Raw genomic sequence first — 22,118 nt, 5'->3', positions numbered from 1 at the left:
GATCCTGGTCTGAAATGCAGGTCTAGTTATCCCCACAATGTGGTCCTTCTGGCCCACTAGATTCAAAACGTATTTAGGTCCAGGGTGCATGAATATGGAATGCTGTCTGTACATTATCTTGACTTTATGAGTCAAATTGATGGGATTCAGTTTGGGGTCACGAATGTGCTCAATGTCTGCCACTGAATGGGGGTGGGGGTGTGTGAGGTTCAAGCCGGTTCTAGAGCTGATGTGTTGAGCTACCACACATCAAAGTGAGGAAACCCTTTTCTTGGGTCATGGTATATTTAGGGATATAAGGGGAAGATTCACTTCTGTTTTAAGTCAGATGTCTGCCTGGATTCTTGTTATTCTCAATACAAAGTCGAGTACTTTAAAGACATTTGGGACCCTGGGGACAAGTTGTAGGTGTGCTTTCTTCAGATTAAATCGAAATCATTATGTAAATGAGCTTTCCAGAGTAGTTTTTGGGAATTCCTAAAGCAGTCTTAGAGTTGGTATCACATGTAATATGACAGCAACTTCACCCCAGCTGGGATCACTAGTTGCTTTTTGTATTCTTGAATCTTTTGCCAATTTTCCAGATGCTTTTGGAAATTCATGCTGACCGTTTTTTTTTTTTTTTCATTCCATTTTGAGTACTGAATATTTTCCTGTCACTACTTAAACTGGCATGAATAAAATATTCCTTTTCAGGATGATGATTTTCAATTTTTTTTTTTTAAAGAAAAACTAAACACCCCAGTTGGTTAAATTTGTGAGGCCTGCGAAAATGTCTTTACAATGTGAGTGGGTGAATTTGGGAACAGGAATTGTCTTTCTAGAGGCCACATAGTGTCAAGTAGGGTATTTCCTGGTAGTAGGGGTACAGGAACAAGCCAGTAGAAAATAGATAACTTTGAATGAGTGGAGCTGAATCATTCAGGACTCAGAATAGAGTTTTCCCCTCAGAACCATCTGGATATCTGTACTCAACGTATGGGATGGTTATTGTCATTAACAACAACATAGGTGAAAATGAGGAATGATTAAAAATAATACAAGAGTCGGGGCACCTGGGTGGCTCAGTCAGTTAAGTGTCTGACTTGATTTTGGCTCAGGTCATGATCTCAGGGTGGTGGGATCGAGCCCCCTTTTGGGCTCTGCTCTGGTCGTGGAGCCTGCTTGGGATTCTGTCTCCTTGTGCCCCTCCCCCCCCAATAATAATATAAAGAGTAAGTGTAAAATATTCCATTCATCTCTTCCTTCATTTGATAAATTGCTGTTTAGCTCCTACTAAGTGTAAGGCCTTGTGCTAGGTTTTTGGAGAAACACAGAAATATGCACTCAAGGAACTTAAGAGTGTCAGGAGAAAGAAAACCGAGAAGCCTAAAACTATAATAAAATTTAGAGAAGTAATAAATTCCATAAGAAAGGGCAGGTGAAGAGAACTAAAACCAAGCATTTTGCATATATTATCTCCATTTATCCTCATAACCACAGTGAGATAGGTTCAGAGATTTAAATTTTCTGGCCCAGAGACATTCAGCTAGTAAGTGGCAGAGCTGGGACTCTTTTAACTCCTGACAAGACACTTCTCTGCCTTCCCCAAGCAGGGATGAATGCTCTGTGAGTTTAGAAGAGGAGATAATAATTCTGCCTGGTCCGGAGATGTGATGGGAGTGTTAGAGCATTAGCCAAACCTCGAAGCGTTGGGGGGGGCGGGGGATGTCCATGTCCAGCTTTGGAGGCGGGAACTCAAGCCATCGCCGTGGGGATGGTGGGATGGACGTAAAGGGTGAGGTTCAGTTCTCTGGTCATGAAGGAAATCAGTAGGAAATAAGGTTACAAAGGTAGGTAAGGGGTCAGATCGTGAGTTCTGAAGTCTAGGCAAAATTCTCCTTAATTTTAGCTGATGATACAAGCTGTTCAAATATTCAGGTGATACTAGCTATAATATAATATAATAGTCTAAAATTAGAATATTCTAAACCGACCTTGGTGTCTGGGGTAGGGGGATTGGGTGGGAGGGCCTGCAGGCCAAGAGGAGAGCTAGGAGGTCAGTGTGGTGGGGTCCCAGCGAGGGGGCTGAGCTGGTGTGGTGGGGGGAGTGGTGGAGGGGGTGGCTGTCTCACCTAGGAGCTGGGAGAAGTGGGGTTGGGTGTTGCCGCTGCCCCAGGTGGGCTTCCCATTGCAGCACGGTGCTCCTCCAGTCTGACTTGGGTGTAATTTGTAGTTGCTTCTTGATGGGAGATAAAACGGTTATATAGTTTTATTTAAACACATAGTGCTTTGTGGCACCTTTTGTTCTAAGTGCTTTACAACTCACTCGTTTAATTTTCATGACTACCCCACAAGGCAGGCTGTGATTATTATTCCCAATTTACAGATGAGACAATGAAGGCTGGCTCTGGGATCTGTACTCTTAAAGATTACTTAGGTGTTAACAGTACATTTGATATTCAAATTTTAGTGTATTTCCCTGAATCCCTACTCCCTTCCCTTCCCAAAATAAAACAGTCATTAGTATCCACATAGTAGGAGCATCCAGAATGAGAGTTGTCATGAGGGTTGTTACACGACATTGGGTGGGAATTGCTGAACCAGGAGAATGAGAGCTTGTTGGAGTGAGGAGGACCATGAAAGAAATGATCTGCTCACGAAATTCCGGCCCCGTCTCCTCAGCGCACAGGTAGGGAGAGAGACGCAGGGCCTGCTATCTAGTGTGGTCGGGAATGTTCTGTTGCATTTGGGGAAAGCTGGTTTTTCAGCACTGGGGAGCTACGTCTTGGGCTCCTTAGATGGAAGCCGCGGTGGACTTTCGTGGGGAAGAGATGCAGGAGGCCAGCAGCAGAGTCCCAGGAGCTAGGTGGCTTCAGGGGCTCCTCCTCCCACGGCTGATGTCCCTTCTTCTTCTGTATCTTCATTGTCTGCCTCTGTTCCTCTTGTGGGTTTAAGAACTTTGGGAACTGTTGCACATATTGTCATTTTTCTGATGAGTGCTTTGGAGGCTTTTTCAGTATTAAAGCTTACATCACGACAGTGTGTTCAAATTCTGGGTCCCCAAACCAGAATTTCCATAACCATCTCCTGTGTAATCTCCTTTTTGCTGCCAGTGGGGGAAAAAACAAGAGCAGTTCTCCATCGGAGAAAACTCCTTTTCTTAGCAGCTCCTTTTGGGGTGAGGGCTCTGTGGACAGAGTCTCCTCACTGTTCTAGTTTCTTAGCTCTACTTCTCATCGAGGCCTTACCTGAGCAGATGCTTGACATTGTTTTAAAGAAGCACCTAAAATCTTGCTTGAGTTCAGGGCAACAGTTGTGTTCCTTGCTCCCTTCGCTGGTCCCTCTGGTCTGTGGCTGTTCTGCCGCTGTGGCTGACTTGGCTCAGAAGTTCAAGACCTCCGTAGGCTCCCTGTTGGTCACGGCCCACAAGGGCGGGCTGCTTGCCTAGTGTACTGGAGTCCTGCTGCATGCTCTTCCTGAGATTCGGGTTTTTAAGTCAAGCGTCATCCCCAGGAATTGAATTAGAGGGCCTAGGAAGAAGCAGGTTTTATGCAACATCTCCGCGTTTGGCCTGCAGCTGTGTTTGTGTGATCTTAAAACAATTTCTCTCTCATCTCCACTGTGCCCCATCGGCTGACCCAGCTCATCTGCCGCCATCGGTAATCTCCGTTTTAATTAATCTTTCAAAGAAACAGATTAAGTTGATTGCTTTACAAGCTGAGTTTTGGTGTATGTACCTTTCAGCTGCCTTCCAGAAGTGATTAAAAGAAGAATTTTTATATGAGGTTTTATGCCCAGTTAAGATTATTTTTGGATCTTGTCTCAATGGTTTATTTCCATCATGTGCCTGTTTTTAACAGAGGAACTGAAAATGAGGAGCGGGGCTGGTTTTGTCTCACTGTGGGTGTTCTTTGCGTTCAGACATCCTGATGTGATCTTTGCTCCAGGCTGCCTGGTTGGCCATCTTCCAAGGAGCCTTCCCCAGGTAGCCTTGCTTAGTCACTGGCATTGAAGTTACACCTTGTGCTAGTTATTCAGGACGCTTCTAGTCCTGCCTTGTCTCCCCCCACTAAGCTTTCACAAATAAACCATCTATTCCTAAACCCACTCAAGCCAAGCTTCCATGGATACCCTACCTAGGATCTAACAAGCACTGCATTGAACAGATGGTATTGCCAAAGGTTATCTATCTGTCATTTGTTTTCCTTGAGGGCAGTTATTTCTGCCATCTTTGTGTCCCCAGGACCCAGGGTACTGTCTGGAACAACTGGGAGGTGTTCAGTGAGCATTTTTTGAATGAGGGGCTCTCCTATCAGCATATGGAAAAGTTGACAGAAGATGGTAACTGTTGCTCAGAGTCAAGGTAGAAACAATATTGGCCTTTAGATGTGTTTTGTTTGGCCTGCACACTGCTTTAAAAAATTTCTGAACCAGCATAGTATGAAAAGGTAAACTGTACATAGAAAATCCAGTTTTCCAGCTTCTCTTGCAGAATGTTAAGACTAGGGTGGAACTGAAAGGTGAACTTGCCTTGGAGGGGCCTGTATTCTGCCTTTTGCTCACCTAATCCCCAAAATAGTTTTGTAAAGCCATCTATCCCCTCACACACTCTGTGTTGATAGCTAACATTTTTCATCATAATTGAAGAGTTGCAAAGGATGTTATTTTTAGCTTATTGTAAATATCGACATCTTTAAATAAAACTTTACATCATTCTTTTAAATATAACCAGTGGAATCTAAACACCACAGAGACTTGATACCCATCATCACCATTTAAAAAGCACTCGAATTGTCTCGTCTTTAACCATTGGAATTTCTACCTCATTCTCTTTTTTTCTCCAAATTCATATTCTGTCCCCACAGAATGTTGTTGTCCTTGGGTATTATATTTGTCCTTGCAAAAATCGGTATCTACATTTAAATTAAATTTCCTATGGCTGTAATGGTCTAAAAATTAAAAAGTTCTTGTATTTACTTATCGTGGTTGATTACCATTATACATTTGAACAAATCCTAAATATATTACAAATTTAGCTAACTATACTCACAAGAGAACACCAAATTTGCTTGGAAACACACCTCCTAAGGTGCATAGAGTCCTATGTGTTTTTGCAATTGTTTTCTGTATCCAAGGATGAATATTACTTATCGCTGAGTAAGAAAGTTCAGCATCAGTACATTCCTGTTTTTTTGCAGTTTAACAGTTTAGTGCCATGTTTTTCACATTTTTGTGCTGTGTGTTAGTGATTTCACTGCAGCGAACGGCCCCAAAGCCCAGCGCTGAAGTGCTATGTACAGTTCCTGAATGAAAGAAGGCTGAGATGTGCCTTCAGGAGCAAACACATGTGCTAGACAAGCCTGTTCAAGCATGAGTTATGGTGCTATTGGCCGTGTTTCATGTTAATGAACCAGAAATATATATTAAAGAGGGTATCTTTATACAGAAACACACATAAAGCAAGGTTATGTATGGATCGGTTGACAAAAATGCTGTGACCAGAGGCCCAAAGGAGCCCAGTGCTATGTTTCCCCTAGGAGCAGTGGTTCATTATCTGCAAATTCAACATGATTTTACAGGACGTGACTACTGTGAATCATGAGAATCACCTGCATGTACAGATAGTCCCCGACTCACGATTTTTCAGCTTTATGATGGTGCAAACGTGATGCAGATTCAGTAGAAACTACTTGGGATTTTGAAGTTGGATCTTGTCCCGGGCTAGCGACGTGCGGTCAGTCCTCTCTCGGATGCTGGGCAGTGAGCTGCAGATCCCAGGCAGCCAGCAATCATGAGGGCGGATGACCCATCCCGACAACCATTTTGCACCCATCACCGTTCTGTTCTTCTCAGGGCCGTCCTCAACACATGACACAGGACAGTCAACCCCTGATGATCAAATAGGCTTCGTGTGAGGTGATTTGCCCACCTGCTGGCTGATGGGAGTGTTGTGGGCATGTGTAAGGCAGGCCAGGCTAAGCCATGATGATCTCTAAGTTAGGTGTATTAAATGCATTTTCATCTTACCATATTTTCAGTTTAGAATGGGTTTATCGGGATGCAACCCCATGGTAAGGCGGGGAAGATCTGTCATTTGCACGTGGATATTATAGCCCTAGAAATTTAAGAACGAATTTCAGGGTAATGTCTAGGTAGGCAGGTTTTTCACTCAGAATATGAAGTATTTGATTTTATTTTTACAAGACAGTCTTTTAAAGCATGTCCCTAACAGGATGGCATTGATTTGTTGCATCTCTAGGGTTCATCGAAAGGGGTAACTTTCCAATGCTGGTAGATGCCTCTGCTACTTGGACTTGGCCGTGAACTTGGACTCACGGCTCACTTGAAGGCTGAGACTCAGACTGGGGGCCTAGTGAGGAGAACAGCATCTGAGTTATTCTTTTATTATTCAACTGAGGCTTCTGTGCCCGGAAGATAAAAGAGCTCAGAGAAGCCTGGAGTTGGGAAGCTGCACGGACCTCCTCGCTTATAGTCAGAGTCCTCATTAATTCTCTGATTTCACACGGCTTCAACGATTTTTTTTTTTTTAACAGCCACATGTCCCACAACCACTAATCCTGACAAAATAGTACATAAGATGTAATTGTTGTGGTTTTGAGAAATTTATCTTCTGAGGAACGGAGTGTGTTTTAAGACATGACTTCATCTTTCTGGAATCCCCACTTGAGGGCTTCGCATTTCAGCTGACGGGGGCTCACAACCTTCACCAGGGTAGGACACAGGCCTCCGGGAAGTGTGTGCTCCTTATCGAATTCCCTTCTCCCTCTGGGACACATCTCTGGTCCAAGAACACCTTTTCTCTCCTTAACCTCTCCCCTTCAGGGGATGTCTTATAAGCTCAAACCAGATCTAAGACTGGTTCTCACCTCAATAAATTATAAAGCCAGTGGTTTTCTTTCCTTCCCACGTATGTAGCTTGATTCATGTTTATGTAATCCGTAGATATTATAGAGCCCCTACTTTGTGCCTGGGCCTGGGCCGGGTGCTAGGGGTGTAAAGACAGCCAGCCCTCAGCCCAGGGACGCGGAGCCCACCTTCTGCTGGGAAGAAGAGTCCATGCTCTTCCATGCAACAAATCAATGCCAGCCCAGTGTCCTGGAGACACTGCCAGGGGAGGTTCCTTGAGACGAGCCTCAGAAGGCTGTGGTCGGGGTGTCTCAGAGTTGGCCTGGGAGAGTCAAGGAAGGCTTCATAGATGAGGGGGTGCAGGGCCTGAGGCTTGAGGGATGAGTAGGAGTTTACCAGCTGAGCAAGGGAGAGAGGGCTTCCGAGCAGATGGCCCCACTGTGGTCCTGTGATCCAGAGGATGGAAGAGCACAGGGTCTGTTTGGGGGTTCAGGCAAGAATAGGGGAGTGGTGAGAGAAGAAGCTGGAAAGGGAGTTGTGGTTTCGAGGACTTTCTGTGCCACACTTAGTTGTGTGGAGTTTATCCTGCAGATGAGGGAATTGGAGAGGAAACATGATGAGCCTTTCCATGCATTTGAAAGCCCAGCTTGGAGCTGTAGGGGGGAACTTTAAGACAGGTGTCAAGGAGACCAGCTAGATTTCTCTTGGATTCATGGAGGGGTTCTGGGGTAGAGGTGAAGGGTATGGGAACTGGCAGGGGTATGGGAAGATGGGACAGACAGATGACATCCTGAAGTAGGTCAAGTTCAGCTCTTTGGGATCATTTTAGATTTGGGACCATCCAAGAAGGAAGGGCTAAGAAGAGTTTGTGCTTGGAGAGCTGAGTAAAAGATGGTGCCCTCTACGGAGAAGACACACAGGAGCAGGTCTGGGGGAGAAAGGTAAGGAGTTCTGAATGCATAGAGTTGCCTTGCCACCTCAGAGGGGAGATACCCAGTATACAGGTGAATAGATTCATCATTATGGCATAAATACAGCTCCAGGGTTATATCCCTGAGGCAGGGTTTTCTTTTGTTTTGTCTTATCTGCTTGTTTTTGCCTGCATTATCTACTTAAGTAATTAAGGTCGGCAGAAAAAGAGCGTGGAGCAAAATGGGTCAAAGTACCTGGAAAGAAAGAAAATCTCTGATGATGTGGTCTGAACACCAGTGTGGGTGCATGAAACCAGATGCCCTGAAAGGCTGGGGGCTGGTTTTCAAGTGACTTGGATAAGCTGTCCCCTTCTTGCTATCCTGTGTTCACACCTGCCCTGTGGAATGGTGCGGTGGCTAAAGACTGGTGCAGGTGGACCTTGTTTATCCCATCACGGGCGGGTTCACCCCTTGTGCAAGTCCCTGCTCTGTGTCGAAACATCTTTCTTGCATAGCGATGATAATAGAACCCACTTTATTTGTGAGGATTAAACGAGATAATTGATGCTATTTCTTAGCCCAGTTCCTGGCATAGTGAGCACTCAAAAAGATTATATCTCAAAATAATTACATGAACAGATCTTATATAATGACTCTAAATTCACAACCAAACATAAAACTGGAATTCAGGTTTGGTTTTCTAAGAGATTCATTTCTCATTTGGGCATTAAGGATGCGCCATAGAATCCCTGTAGAAAATCTTCGTGCGTTAAAAAATATTTGACCTGCAAACGTTCACCATACTTTAAAATCGTAGTCCGTTATTCATAATAGTAATAATAATAATAATGAAATGATTCATTTACAAATATGTATAAATCTTCGTAAATGAAAAATCAAGACGAGAATAAACTATATTATATAATGCATTGAACTCCGAAGTTTCTCCCCTACGTCATCTCAACTGCTTCTCTGGTATAGACCTCACGGTCGAGGTGGCACATAGCTCTGATGTTACTGATGAATGATGCCAAGGCCAGGGAGCTCCAGGGCCATCACGCAGGTGATGGCATCGGCTCACCTGAAAAGCCTTTCCTGCGCTTTGGAAAGAAAAGGAGGAAAGAGAGAAGAAACGAATATCTAGTAGCTTGAGCTTTATGAAGAGGTAGAAATTGAGGAAGAAACTGCTAATTGAGCAAATCCAGACCATCCCTTACCATCTTCAGAGAATGTACAATGGCACCTAATTCTTTTTGGAAATACGGCACCCCCTTATAAATAGATATGCTTTTACAAAAGTTGAAAAGCTATAAACAAGTGTCGGGAAGCCAAGGGAGAAAGCTGTTCATTCCTGTTAATTATGTATTAAGGCTACACTAAGAATGGGTTATTCTTGGTATGAATAACTTCCTGTGAAAGAATCATAGAACTTTAGAATACAAGGGACCTTAAGGGTCACCTTTTATTTATTGATTGATTCATTAGTTGCATATAACACCCAGTGCTCATCACATCATGTGCCCTCCTTATGCCCATCACCCGGTTACTCTGTCCCCTCACACCCCTCCCTTCTGTAACCCACAGTTTGTTTCCCAGAGTCCAGAGTCTCTCCTGGTTTGTCTCTGTCTCTGATTTCTTCCCATTCAGTTTTCCCTCCCTTCCCCTGTGGTCCTCCATGCTATTCCTTATGTTCCACATATGAGTGAAACCATATGATACTTGTTTTTCTCTGCTTGACTTATTTCACTTAGCATAATCCCCTCTAGTTCCATCCATGTTGATGCAAATGGTGGGTATTCATCCTTTCTAATGCCTGAGTAATATTCCATTGTATATATGAACCACATCTTCTTTAAGGGATCACCTTTTAATCACAAGGAACAAGGAAACTGTGTTTTTGAAGTGCTAATACATTTCCTTTATATTTTTATGAATAAAGGACAGACCTAGCTGCCGGCGAGGGCTTCTCCTCCCTGAGCTGTCACCACGGCCACTGTCCGTTGAGTTGACATAATTCTAGTCCAAAGTAAATATGTTTTAGCCTGTGCCATCCTATTGTGGGTAAATGGGTGGTTTCTGTGGGGCCTCTCGAAAAACTGAAAATAGCCCTGGTGCGTTCACTGCTCCCTTTGGGGACGTCCACAGCTGCTTGCAGTCCAGCCAGCTCATTTTGTAGACCTCAAGACTTTAAATCACTTGCTCAGGTCAGAAACATGGGGCCTTTGTAAGGTAATACATTATATCCAGTGCAGACAGAGCTTGAGGGAACCTTGGGGCCAACCCATAATGTCTCCGTAGAAATGGCAGCCAGAGAGCTGTGTACTCCAGGCCGTTTGTAGGTTCAGTAGGAACTGGCACTGCAACTCAACTCTTGGTTGGCTTAGAGCGTCTGTGTATTGACTCGCATGCCCACTGCCCTAAGCAGCTACCTGAAAAAATTAGTCACAGTCTGTCAGACAGAAACACAGAACAATTAACACCTGCAATTGGCCCATGCACCCCTGTCATGTCAGAACCCCTCGTAAAACCTCATTTATCGAGACCTCCGTACCTTTGGAATGCCAAGTAAAAACCCACAGGGGTAGGCCGGAGTTTGTTCAAGCCCGTATGTACGAGAAAGGAGTTTGCTAAGCAAATGAATTGTATCAACACGGATGCGGTCATGTTGTTTAACAACTTAGCTTTAATATTTGCACACATAGTTAAGTGTTCACTATAAGTAACTCTTATCAGGACCTGGGAGACTCCTGCTTAGCCATACTTGGCTCGTTTTTAAAAGTTGTTTATAAACTTCAAAGCATTTAAATTTCATTTCTCTATGTATGTTTGAAGATCAGTGGGGATAGGGCATGTGACAAGTGTCTGACTTGTTTGCATAGAGCCAGCAAGAGGAGTTGGCTCGGAGGGTTGCTCAGTGCTTAGTTGTCAAAGGTATAATTGAATATGTGAATAAATACACTGACACTGGGATTGTGGTCTAACCAGTTGGAAAAAAGTAATACATTTTGTTTCTCAATGGCAGGCGCTATTGGTACTGTGGCCAAGATGATTCTTCCCGGCTAAGCACTGCCTGGTGCATCTCCAGACATTCGGCCTCCCTGACTCCCATCCGCTAAAGAGCAGGAGTGCCCACCCTGCTGAGATAGACCACCGAGCCCCACTTGCTTCCAGATACCCCTGGGGGAGCAGTGCCATCCCTAGTTAGGGACCACCACTGCCTCCCATCCTCCAAACACCAAAATAAATTACAGATATTAGAAAGTTAAATGTAAAAAAGAAATAATAAAGTAACTGGAAGAAAATAGAAGTTAATATCTGACAAAAAGATGTTAAAAATTTAAACTATTGGGTTCTCTGCAAAATCATGCTTTCTGATTCTACCTGGGCCACCTCCCACCTCTGCCGTGTCATGTTTTTGCCTTGAGCTGCCTGTTAGATTTTCTCATGGGCTATTCCAGCCCTTTCTCATCCTGCTTGTTCTTGATTTTCTCTGCCTCTTTCCAGGGGGCGGAGGCCGGCCAGAGTGATTTGTTGTGACTTCATCTCTCCAAACCTTGGAATCCCTCCTTCTTTCTAAGGAAGACTTCTCCTCCAGGAGTCTCGCTGCCCTGGCCTGCTGCCCTTTAGCCACCCTCCTCATCTCTAGAATTTTCCATTTTGTTTTCTCTGTCTCTTCCACACTGCCTGTAAACCTTCTCAGATGTCCTGAAATTCTAAAATAAATCTTTAACATCCATAATTCTGCATCACCATCTACTAGCCTATCTTGGTCCTTATATTCATGTCTAAACCCCTCTATAAATTCTCCTTAGCCTGGTGGAAAGGACGTGGGTCCTGCATTGAGCAGCCCAGGGCGGAATCCAATCTGTTCGGCCTCTCAGCGTGATGAGTTAAATGGGGATAGTGATGCCCACCATGGAAGGAGAGGTCACCACAAGTGCTGGATCTAAAATGCAGGTAGGGTCATGTCCTACCCCAGCTTAGAATCCTTCAGGAGCAGAAGATAGTAGGAAGGGAAAAATGAAGAGGGAGAAATCGGAGGGGGAGACGAACCATGAGAGACTATGGACTCTGAGAAACAAACTGAGGATTCTAGAGGGGAGGGGGGTGGGGGGATGGGTTAGCCTGGTGATGGGTATTAAAGAGGGTACGTATTGAATGGAGCACTGGGTGTTATATGCAAACAATGAATCATGGAACGCTACATCAAAAACTAATGATGTAATGTATGGTGACTAACATAACATAATAAAAAAAAGAAATACATATATAAAATGTTTGCATAAGGAAAAGACTAGAATAATATACACTATTTTTATTGGCTACTTCTGTGTAATGGGATTAATCAGTGATTTTCATTTTTTTATTGTTTTCCAGAACATTTTAAATAAACGTGAGTAATGGCTAGCACATTTTATATTTATTATTTAAAAATTTTTCAAAGAATAAAAAGAATTCTCAGAAAGAAAAAAAAAAAAAGAATCCTTCAGGAGCTTGCCGTTGCCAGAGCAAATCATACAAGTCCTTGCTTCTTTTGCACATTTCCTTTTCAGCATTCCCTCTCTCCAGCTTCACATTTCCTTCCCACTGAACTGTTAATGGCACCATCGTTATCCCTGCCCTCTTCCCCCAGCCCTGTCTGCTTTGCTGTTGCCTGTCTGGGTCTTTTCTGACTGGTTGTCTGCCTCCAGCTCCCTCCTTCCCGCCACCGTTGACTCCTGCTCATTATTTTGCAGTAAGCCCTTCTTCTGGAAGTTTCCCGGAGGCCCCTCCCCCTCAATCTATCACTGCACCCATACATTATATTACAGTCGGCTGTGGTGGTATCAGGCTCCTCCCGCTAGACTGTGAATAGCCTAAGGGCAAGGAAGAGGCTCCTTCAGGAGACGTTAAGGGGTTGGTGAAGAAATGTCTGGTTGAATGAATATCCAGTCTGGGAGGAGGTTTTGACCCATCAGTTCCAGCTATGGTGGAAGTTGACGAACATCATGCGAATAGGCGATTTTCTTGAGCATTTTACAGCAGTCATGGTTTAAGTGCTTTTCCCCAAACAAATCTTCTGGGGAAAATAAAAACAGAATTCTTTCCCAGGGACATGGTTTGCTGACTCTCTAATTTTCTCATGCCCTGTCTGAAACACCATAGCCACTATTCCAGGTATGCGCATGGCACAGCTGACTTCCTTTGCCTGTGGAAACATTTGGACCAAAGATAGGTGCCCTGTCAGACCTTTTTCCGGAGAATTGTTCATATCCAGTGTAGACGGCAGGGGGCGGGGCTCCGGTTCAGGTGGGCGTGGCATGCAGTGACGTGGGAAAGCTTGGGTGACTCGGGAGCTGAGGTAGGTGAGGGGCTCTCTTTCTAGACTCAGTGGTCACACGCAGTACCTGGTCCAATGGTGTTCTCAGCCACTGGTTTTCTCCTGTGCTCGGTCTTTTCAAGTCATAGAGGTATTTTTCTCTTGTATGGTTTTTATTCCTTTCTTGCCTTTTCCATTCCTTATTGACTTACTTCGTTTACTCATTTATAAATAAATATTCAGGACCTTTCGTGGGCAGGCACAGGGGAGACAAATGAGTAAGACCCCCATGGCCCTACCTCTGTGTATTTGGTCCCTACATTCGTGGATAGGAGGAGAAATGGGATGTAGGTTAAGAATGTGTACACAAAGAAATAAAACAGTTACACTCGTGATGAATGTTGTGATAGAGAATAAGGGGATAAAAGAGGGAGTGCTATTTTACGTGGGGTGATCAGGAAGCTCTTACACCACTTGAGATCTTTTTTTTTTTTTTTAAACAATCCTATTGAGGTATAAATACAATTCAGAGGCCATACAATTCATCCATTTAAAGTGTACTATTCACTGGTTTTTACTATATTATTCTTTGTAAATTGTGGATATATAGATTTCTATCTCCCAAAGTTGGCCATCTTAACCATTTTTAAATGTACAATTCCGTGGCATTAATTACATTCACAATGTCATGCAGCCATCACTATTTCCAAAACTTTTTCATCATCCCAAGCAGAAACTCTGTAACCATTAAGCAATAACTCCCCAGTACCTCCTCTTCCAGCCCCTGCTAACCTCTCATCTACTCAGTGTCTCAGTGTATTTGCCTGTTGTATGTACTTCACGTTAGTGGAGGCATACAGTATTTGTCCTTTTGTGTCTGACTTCTTTCACTCAGCGTGATATCGTCAAGTTTCATCCATGTGGTAGCAGGTGTCAGAACTTTTCCTTTTTACGGCCGCATAATGTTCTTTTGTAAGTATACCCCACATTTCATTTATCCATGTCACTGGAAATCTTGATACATGCTTTGTATTTTCTTAGGGCTTCCCCATAATTCTCAACAGATCAGTTTGCCTGCCATATTGCTAGCAAATATTTCACGATTGCATTGACTAACAATTTCCAGCAAGGTGATGGTAGTGACAAGTCAGAAGTGCCATTTCCTGGTGTGAATGTGTGTAACTGTGTGCATTTTTTTTTTTTTTTACTATGTGCATTTTCTTGAGTGTGTGTATTTCTGTCTCTCTGTCTCTCTCTTTTTTTTTTTTTTTTAAAGATTTTATTTATTTATTTGACAGAGAGACAGCGAGAGAGGGAACACAAGCAGGGGCAGTGGGAAAGGGAGAAGCAATTTTCCCTCTGAGCAGGGAGCCTGATGCGGGCCTCAATCCCAGGACCCTGGGATCATGACCTGAGCCGTAGGCAGACCCTTAACCAACTGAGCCACCCAGGTGCCCCTCTGTGTCTCTTATAAGTGAGGTCATCCAGTTAATAAACATGTCTGGGGAAGATAATAGGAGGGGCCAGGTTAGAATTGCAAGAACTTGGAGCAATTCACCCTACTTCCTGCTCCAGAGGTATTTAAAAGAAAAGCCAGTTCCTCTGAAGCTTAGTATCATTCCAATTTACTCTTGCAGTCTGCTCAAAACAGATTTATATCTGTCTCCTTATAATAAATGTCTCGAGGGGCTGAAGAAACACAGGAAAAAAAAAGGTACTTCTCTGGCGGGCTGCTCCCCGGGGAAAGTGAATTGATAAATCTTTTTTGTTGTTGGTTTCACAAACCAAAGGAGGATACCTCCAGTTCTGTAAGGCAGTGGGGCAAATATATAATGTGCTTGATGACAGATATTAGTTTTCTCTGACCAGAGCAACACACATTTAATGGATGGCTTAAGGTAAAGCGATTTGAGACCTTAGGGATGGCCTGGGGTCTAGCCTTTGCTGAGTCTGTTTCACCTTGGAAGATATTCTTCCCTCTGCCTTTCATATTGATTATTTTTAACTCATCTCTGCAGATCTCCTCCGTACTCTTGCTCTTCTTGGGTTTGTACTCATTACCAAAGGTGGCAGAGCATAATGATTTGTTGCAGTGGCCACTGTGTGTCTGTGACATTTCTAGAATGCTCGTGGTGAACCTTTGCTCTTCCCCTCCTTATCTGTGAAATATGTGTTAAAAAATCCAGTGTGTTCATTCATTACTAAGCTTTGAGCTTTTCTCATGGGCCCCCCTGACACCATCTCACTGAACGTTGACTCATGGAATATTTATTTGGGCCAGTCTGGGTGCTGAGTAACCATCCCTGGAACAAGATGACCTCGGCTAGCCCTCTGGTTCTTGCATATCTAAGCCTTGACTTACACACTGTGGGGTTTCGAGGAGAAAAATATTGTAAATGCATTCTAATTTGCTTATTGTTGATAATAGCTACAAAGCCAGGAAGGAAAATAATGACTCCTAAACAAAGGCTACAAGGTCTGCTGATGTCTTTTGATCAGTCTTGTTTGAGGTTTGAGTCCATCAGAGTCACGTTTGTTGAGAGAAGCAAAGTAGGAGACTCAGTCCAGGGGGCTAATCATGCAGCCATGTTCCTTCCCCACCTGTTTACAATAAAGCGCGCTGTAAATGACCCTCCTTTGCTGGTCAGTGGGCTGAGCTTGTGGCATTAGGGGCTCTGGATGCCATGACCAGAGGGGATGCGGACTGTTTCCCCCCAGCTGCTCTGACGCCCTGACACATTCGTGGCTCCTCTTCATGGCCACTAGAGAAAGAAAAGTCAAATGGTGTCTATTAAAAATGAAACCAATTGTAAGTTATAGCAAGATGCCTGGGTTGAGTGTACCAGAAACAGTCCAGGGTAAAGTGCGGGCGTTCAGCACTGAATTTTCCAGCCTCCTTTTTTTTTAATCTTTCCCTCAGATGAATCACTTGCTCATCTGTGTTTGGTCCTCCTGGGTTCTTTCTGTCCCTGGACCCTGGAAGGCATTCATGAACGTCTTCTCACTGTTCTTTTCTACTTGGCTCATGACAGGTCCTTGCCTGCCCTGGACCAGGTCACAGTGATGAGCAGCACATTTCCCCGAGAGCAGCTTCCTACATGGGAATCGGGCCCCTTCTCCTCTCTGAGGGGCCTTGCGGTCTTGATGCTCCAGAGGCATGCCCACATCTCTTGGCAGGTGGGAGGTTTATTCAGGGGTTGGGGAGAAATGGCCCGCCTGCTTTGGCAGAGGTGAGGGCTGGTCTTGCTGGGGTGCAGAGGGACCCAGAAAAATCAAAGGAAGCACGTGATGGTCCCAGGGATCCTCAGGGCAGGCCGGCAGGGGACAGAGGGCAGGTCCCTGGGGTGTGCCCCGGCTGCTCCCGAGACCTGCTGGGGAACTGCCGGGCACCTCTGCAGCATTCTGTGTGTGCCGGAAATCATGACAACACTCTCGGCCCCCTTGGGAAAGTATAAATTTGGGGATTGTACTGTGGTAAGCGGTCTTCTTGTGCTGGATCCCAAGGGAAAGAAGAGGTCCGCTACTTTAAAAACCAAAACTGTCAAGAGCAGGTATGAGATGCTCCAGGTGGCTCACGTGCCCTTGGCCAAACCTCAGGTTCCACATCTGCCGAATGGGCTGATCGTATCTGCCACTACACCAGCTTCACGGGACTGCTGGGTTGATTAAAATAAAAATGGAATCATGAATTTGAATGTTACCTGAACTTGTTACGTGGTATGTGTATCGTATGATGATAGTGCTGGTGGTGATGATGGGGACGATGATGAGTCAGCCCGGAAGGTCATGGCGCTGTGTGTTTGAGGAAGCTGCCGGTCATTTGCTGATGTTTATGGATCTTCAATCCTTGCATGTGGGGTGGTTCTGATGTCAGATATTCTGTTGCATCGTCACACCATGTATTTCAGATCAAAACTGTGCCCTTGTTTGTTTGGAAAAAATATACTGTTTGCACAGAGTTTGGAGATGAGAAACTTAGGTCTGCCAGCCTTGAATCAGGCGCCTTGGATGTCCTTCCCAGTGTTGAAATGCATATGCTTTGGGTTATACTGTTGGTCTTTAACTGGCACCGGGACCCACCTGGAGGGCTTGTTTGATTCTAGGCTGTAGCCCCAGAGTTGCTTGGGGTTAGAGAGCTTGCATTTCTGACAAGTTCCCAGATGATGCCAGCGCTGCTGGGCCGAGGCCCACTGCTCTGTACCATGGGGACCACTTTGTCTCGATGCTGGTTCATGACAAAGTTTTCCCTGGTGTGCAGGAAAAGGAGGAAAAAAATGTACCAGGTTTTCAGAAATCCAGAGGTATCAAATGGAAAAGATAATCCTCCTTTTCCTTGAAATCTTGTCTTTCCTGTTTTCTGATGTTCAGTATCCTCCCTTTCATCATATGATGGGTACTATATTGGTCCTTTGGATGTACTGACCTTGGTGGAAAAGTTCACAGTTGGTGACTCTAATTCCGTTCCTTGATTTTGGGGGAAAATTCTACAGCTCACTGCAAGCCAAAAGTCTGAGGACCATCATCTAATAAATGTGTGGGTTAGTTCTTTCATTGAAAATTTTTCTGCTTTTAAACAGGAGGTAGGGGGGAGTGGACCAGGTGAAGGACGAGACACTGTTTCTTAATTTGGCTAAGTCTTAAACTGTGTTATTTTCTGAAGATCATAATTGCCAAACCCTATGTCTTGAAGCAAACTCACTGTACCAAGAAGACCGCGGCCTGTGTACGCGATATTTATTAGTTGTGACGTGTTTTATCTGAAATCATCTTTCCCCTCTGTGGCTTCAGAAGTGGCTGGAGAGAGTGAGAGCTACAAGGATCCTGGCTAGAGTTTTTTATCCGACATTTTGTCTATTGTGCCTTACTGTCTCATAGTTGGTGGGAGATGTTAAATTTTGTACAAACAGCTTGCATTTCGTGAACGTTTCACAGCTTTCTCGAGCCTCGCTATTTGAAAAAAATCTAACACTGATGCCCACTTGTAGGCCTCTTTCTGGACGCATTCTGATGAGCTCTCACCATTATTTTGGAGTATTTTAGGCAAAGTGTTGAAGACAATTTAGCAACTTTTCCCATTAATTTGAATTTGGATAGTTTCCTTGAAAAATCCTCTTTCTTGGTCACAGTATCCCAGCATTTTGTGTCAATTTGTTGGATGCTTGATTACCTTAATTCTCTACTTGGCTTTGCCTGTGTAGATGTATTCTTAGTTGAGGCTTTTCAGATCTTGCTTGATGGCCAAATTCAGTTCACATTCAGGAAGTAAATTAGGGAGAATCAGTTTCTTTTTCTGTGCTCAAAAGGTTCCCTTTAACATTCATTTTGAATTCTATTGGAAAAAGAAATCTAGTTGACCCTCTTTGATTTTCCCTTGTAAATCTGTCTTGTTTCCCTGTTGGATCACATTACCTCCCCAATTTATAGATTTCCCCCTGCCATGCTTGTCTGTCTCATTATAACCTGAGGACCACCTTCCCTAGCTTATTAACTTCCCTTTTGTTGAAGAATCGTGCCGCATGCTGCCCAAGCTTCTCTAGTCTGTTAATATCATTTGCAATACGTGTGATTTTTCCTTTCAAAATAAAGTTACTTACTAGGTCAGCTAGTCGTTAATTTTAGTATCCGGAGTGTATGTTAGAATACACATTTATTCTGTAAGTATTTATACTTTCTGAAAATTATTTCTTCTAGGCGTTACATGTCCATGACAATTTATCATGGACTTCTGCACATTTTGCTTCATTATTCTAAACTCAGTGCTGAGAAATAACCTCCTTGTTTGCGCAGATTGAAATTACGGTTATTTTGTCTTCTTTGAAAGATAGGCATTTGACTGCAGGGCAAAAGAATTTATTAATATACGATTGTGGCTATTCTTGTGGCAAGACTGGTGCAGTCGAGCAGAATAAAAGACAGTTTTGAAATTCAGTTTTAAAAATATTTGTTGGTTTTTAGTGTCTTCATAGTTTTTTCCTTAGGGAAATACAGGATTGTCCCTTTAAAAAAATCAGTATTAAACATATTAACGGAGAGGTCTCTGCAAATGTCATTTTAAATTGAAACATTTAGCTTGGATTTAACTTTTTATGGAATTATTCATGTAATGCCATTTGCATTTGCTGAGATTTTGTATTATTAATAGAATAGACAAATCAGCATTTTGCGGTGTATGTAAGACTTTGCTTGTTTTTCCTGTCTTGATTGCTGGTTGCACATAAAATTCAGAGAAGGAAAAATTATGTAGCACAGAGAGGAAGGGTGTTGGTGGAATGACTCAAGGCTGCCAAGTCCTGTTTCTCCTTCTGTTACAGCCCTCTGGCTGGACGGCTTCGTTTCTAACCTGTCCTGGATGGGGCTCGATAATCCCAGCCCGGGACTCAGAGTGGCCCTGTGAGTAACCCCACAGAGTGTGCGTTGGGGAGATGGTAAAGGTGGAAAGGCTTTGCGTGCAGGCAGGAGTTGCTCTGAGGCAGGGATTTCTCTGGGCGCCGGAGGGAAGATTCTGACTAGGACTTGGCAGTGGAAAGAGCTAGAAGCCATTGCCACACACTCAGTGTCACAGCTTTTCCAGGGTGAGTGGGAAATATCTCTGCACGTGCTCTCTGCCACCCTTTTGGCCCTGTTCCTTCCCTTCTCTTCCCTCCTTATGCCTTCATCCACCCCTGCTCCAGTGTCCCAGCTTCTGGCCGTGTTCTGCCAGAAATGAGCTTCATTGTGGGTGTGTCCCCGTGGTCTGTTGGTGGGCCCCCTAAAAGCCTGCCAGTCTGGAGATGCTGAGCCCGTGGACTTCTGTGTGACAGTGACATTGTTGGGGCTCCATAGCCACATTTTTGGGGATCCATAGCATGGGTCCTGGTTCAGTGGCGTGAGGTTGGGCAGGTGCTTAAGCTCTTGCAGCCTCTGTTTTCTCATCTGTGAAATGGGGATAGTAACGGCGCTTGTCTTGCAGGACAGCCCATGGAAAGAGCTTATGAGCACAGTGCTGGCATAGAATAAGTTTTCAAAACATAGTAACTATTATTATTGCCTAAACAGGGTGATGGACCATGACATTCTGAATTTTCTTCTATTCTGTGTGTGTGTGTGTATGTGTGTGTGTGAGAGAGAGAGAGAGAGAGAGAGAGAGAGAGAGAGAGAGACAGAGGCAATAGCACAGCCACTTTACGGACTATGGGGGATGTTTCAATGTCATCTCTTTGAAGAGAGCCAGGAATTTTGGGGGTGCCACCATGCCAGAGAAAACAGGTTCCAGAGAAGGAAAACAGAGGCGGGATCTCTTGCAGAACAGGAGGTGACAACAAGTTGTTTAGGGTGGCATTCAGCCAGGGGGATTGCTCAGAAGGTAGCCCTGGGGCCCCGGCTGGGGCGGAGGAAGAATTTGCTGGGGTTAAGGAAGGGAGGGTAGGGGCAGTTGACCTGGGAGCCAGGGTTCAGCCACAGTGAACTGCAGGCCTCATGGCTCCTGCAGAAATGAGGCCTGGGCAGGCCCACAGCTGGCCTCTCCTGATGAGTGTGAGAGGGAGTTGCCCGGAGATCTCTGACGTAGGGGCCCACTCGAACACTGCAATCAAATGGTCACTGGGCATCTATGTTTTCTTTCAGCGAAACCTCTTCCAGCCACCCGGGCACTCCATGCTAACTGACACATAGCAAGATGAGCAGGAATGAAGAAGCATCCCCAGGGTGACAGAGCAGAATATATTGCTTGGTGTCCAGAGCAATGTTTAAACCAGTTCTTGCCTGCAGAGAGCTCTCCGTTTAGTGGGTCAGGTGACACAGAAATATGTCATCAAAAGAAACCTGTGGTTACAATACTGGGGCGCCATATGGAGGATAAAACATTGACCAGCTGTTCACAGATTAGAGACACAGATGAACCCACGGTAGCACTAGAGAGGGACTTGCTTTCTTACTGACTCCTCCTAAGTTATTATTATTATGCTCGCTGGCTAAATTGCATTTGTCTAAGTTGCTAACACACTTACTATATAACTTTAAACCTGAATTTTTTCTTCCAATATTATATCTGGAGCAATTTACCACGAATTATATAGTTGTTTGCAAATATGCTTTTCAGTGACTTTTTAATATCTCCTTGTCTGGATGTGTCTTATTTATCCACTCTTCTATTGTTCAACATTTGGCTTTTTTTTTTTTTTTTTTACTGTTGTACATAACATGTAGGGAACATCCTTGTCCATACATTTCTCAGCACAATCCTGAGTATTTTCTTTTTTTTATCGCCTGGTTTCAATATAATTTTTTTCAGTGCTCCCTTTGGCAGCACATACACTAAAACTGATACCTTTTTTCAGCCTTATTGATGACAGATAAAGTGGGGAGATATTTAAAATGTATATTGTGATGACTTGATGTATGTATACATTGTGAAAAGCTTCCTCCATCCAGTTAATTATCACATCTATCACATATTTATATGTTTTCTTTCTTTCTTTCTTTCTTTTTTAAAGATTTTATTTATTTATTTAACAGAGAGCGACACAGCGAGAGAGAGAACACAAGCAGGGGGAGTGGGAGAGGGATAAGCAGGCTTCCTGCTGAGCAGGGAGCCTGATGTGGGGCTCAATCCCAGGACCCTGGGATCATGACCTGAGCGGAAGGCAGATGCTTAATGACTGAGCCACCCAGGCACCCCTATTTATATATTTTCTTTTTGTGAGAACATTTAAGCTTTATTCTGTTGGAAAATTTTAATGATATAATACAATGTTATCAACTACAGTCATCATGTTATACATTAGATCCTCAGATCTTATTCTTCTTATAGCAGAAAGTATGTACCCTTTTATGAATCTCTTTCCCTCATTCCCCCAGCCCCTGGAAAGCACCATTCTACTCTCTGTATCTATGAGTTTGACTTTTTTTTTTTTTTTTTAGATTCCACATATAAGTGATACCATGCAGTATTTGTCTTTCTCTGTCTGACTTATTTCACTCATCATAATGCCCTGAAGATCCTTCTGTGTTGTGACAAAAGGCAGGATTTCCTTCTTTCTCATGGCTGAATAATATTCCATTGTATGTATAGCCCACACCTT

General features: G+C 43.9%; 1 protein-coding gene across 2 annotated transcripts in view; it reads left to right on the top strand.

Moving 5' to 3' along the window:
- The window catches only part of CAMK1D (calcium/calmodulin dependent protein kinase ID), a 428,556-nt gene that overhangs the window by 31,024 nt on the left and 375,414 nt on the right, over positions 1–22,118 (top strand). Inside the window, exon 1 of one of the 2 annotated variants that reach the window (XM_035021642.1) lies at positions 18,770–19,449. The exons of the other annotated variant lie outside the window; for it this stretch is intronic. Within the exon in view, the coding sequence (XP_034877533.1) occupies positions 19,409–19,449 (41 nt within the window). The 5' untranslated portion in view covers positions 18,770–19,408. Of the gene's footprint in view, positions 1–18,769; positions 19,450–22,118 lie in introns of those variants that run through there. 2 annotated transcript variants of the gene reach the window in all.

This window comes from Mirounga leonina, unplaced genomic scaffold (genome assembly GCF_011800145.1).
Source record: "Mirounga leonina isolate KUSES-001 unplaced genomic scaffold, KU_Mleo_1.0 Mir_175, whole genome shotgun sequence".
NCBI lineage: Eukaryota > Metazoa > Chordata > Mammalia > Carnivora > Phocidae > Mirounga > Mirounga leonina.
This window is presented reverse-complemented; position numbering and strand designations above follow the sequence as displayed.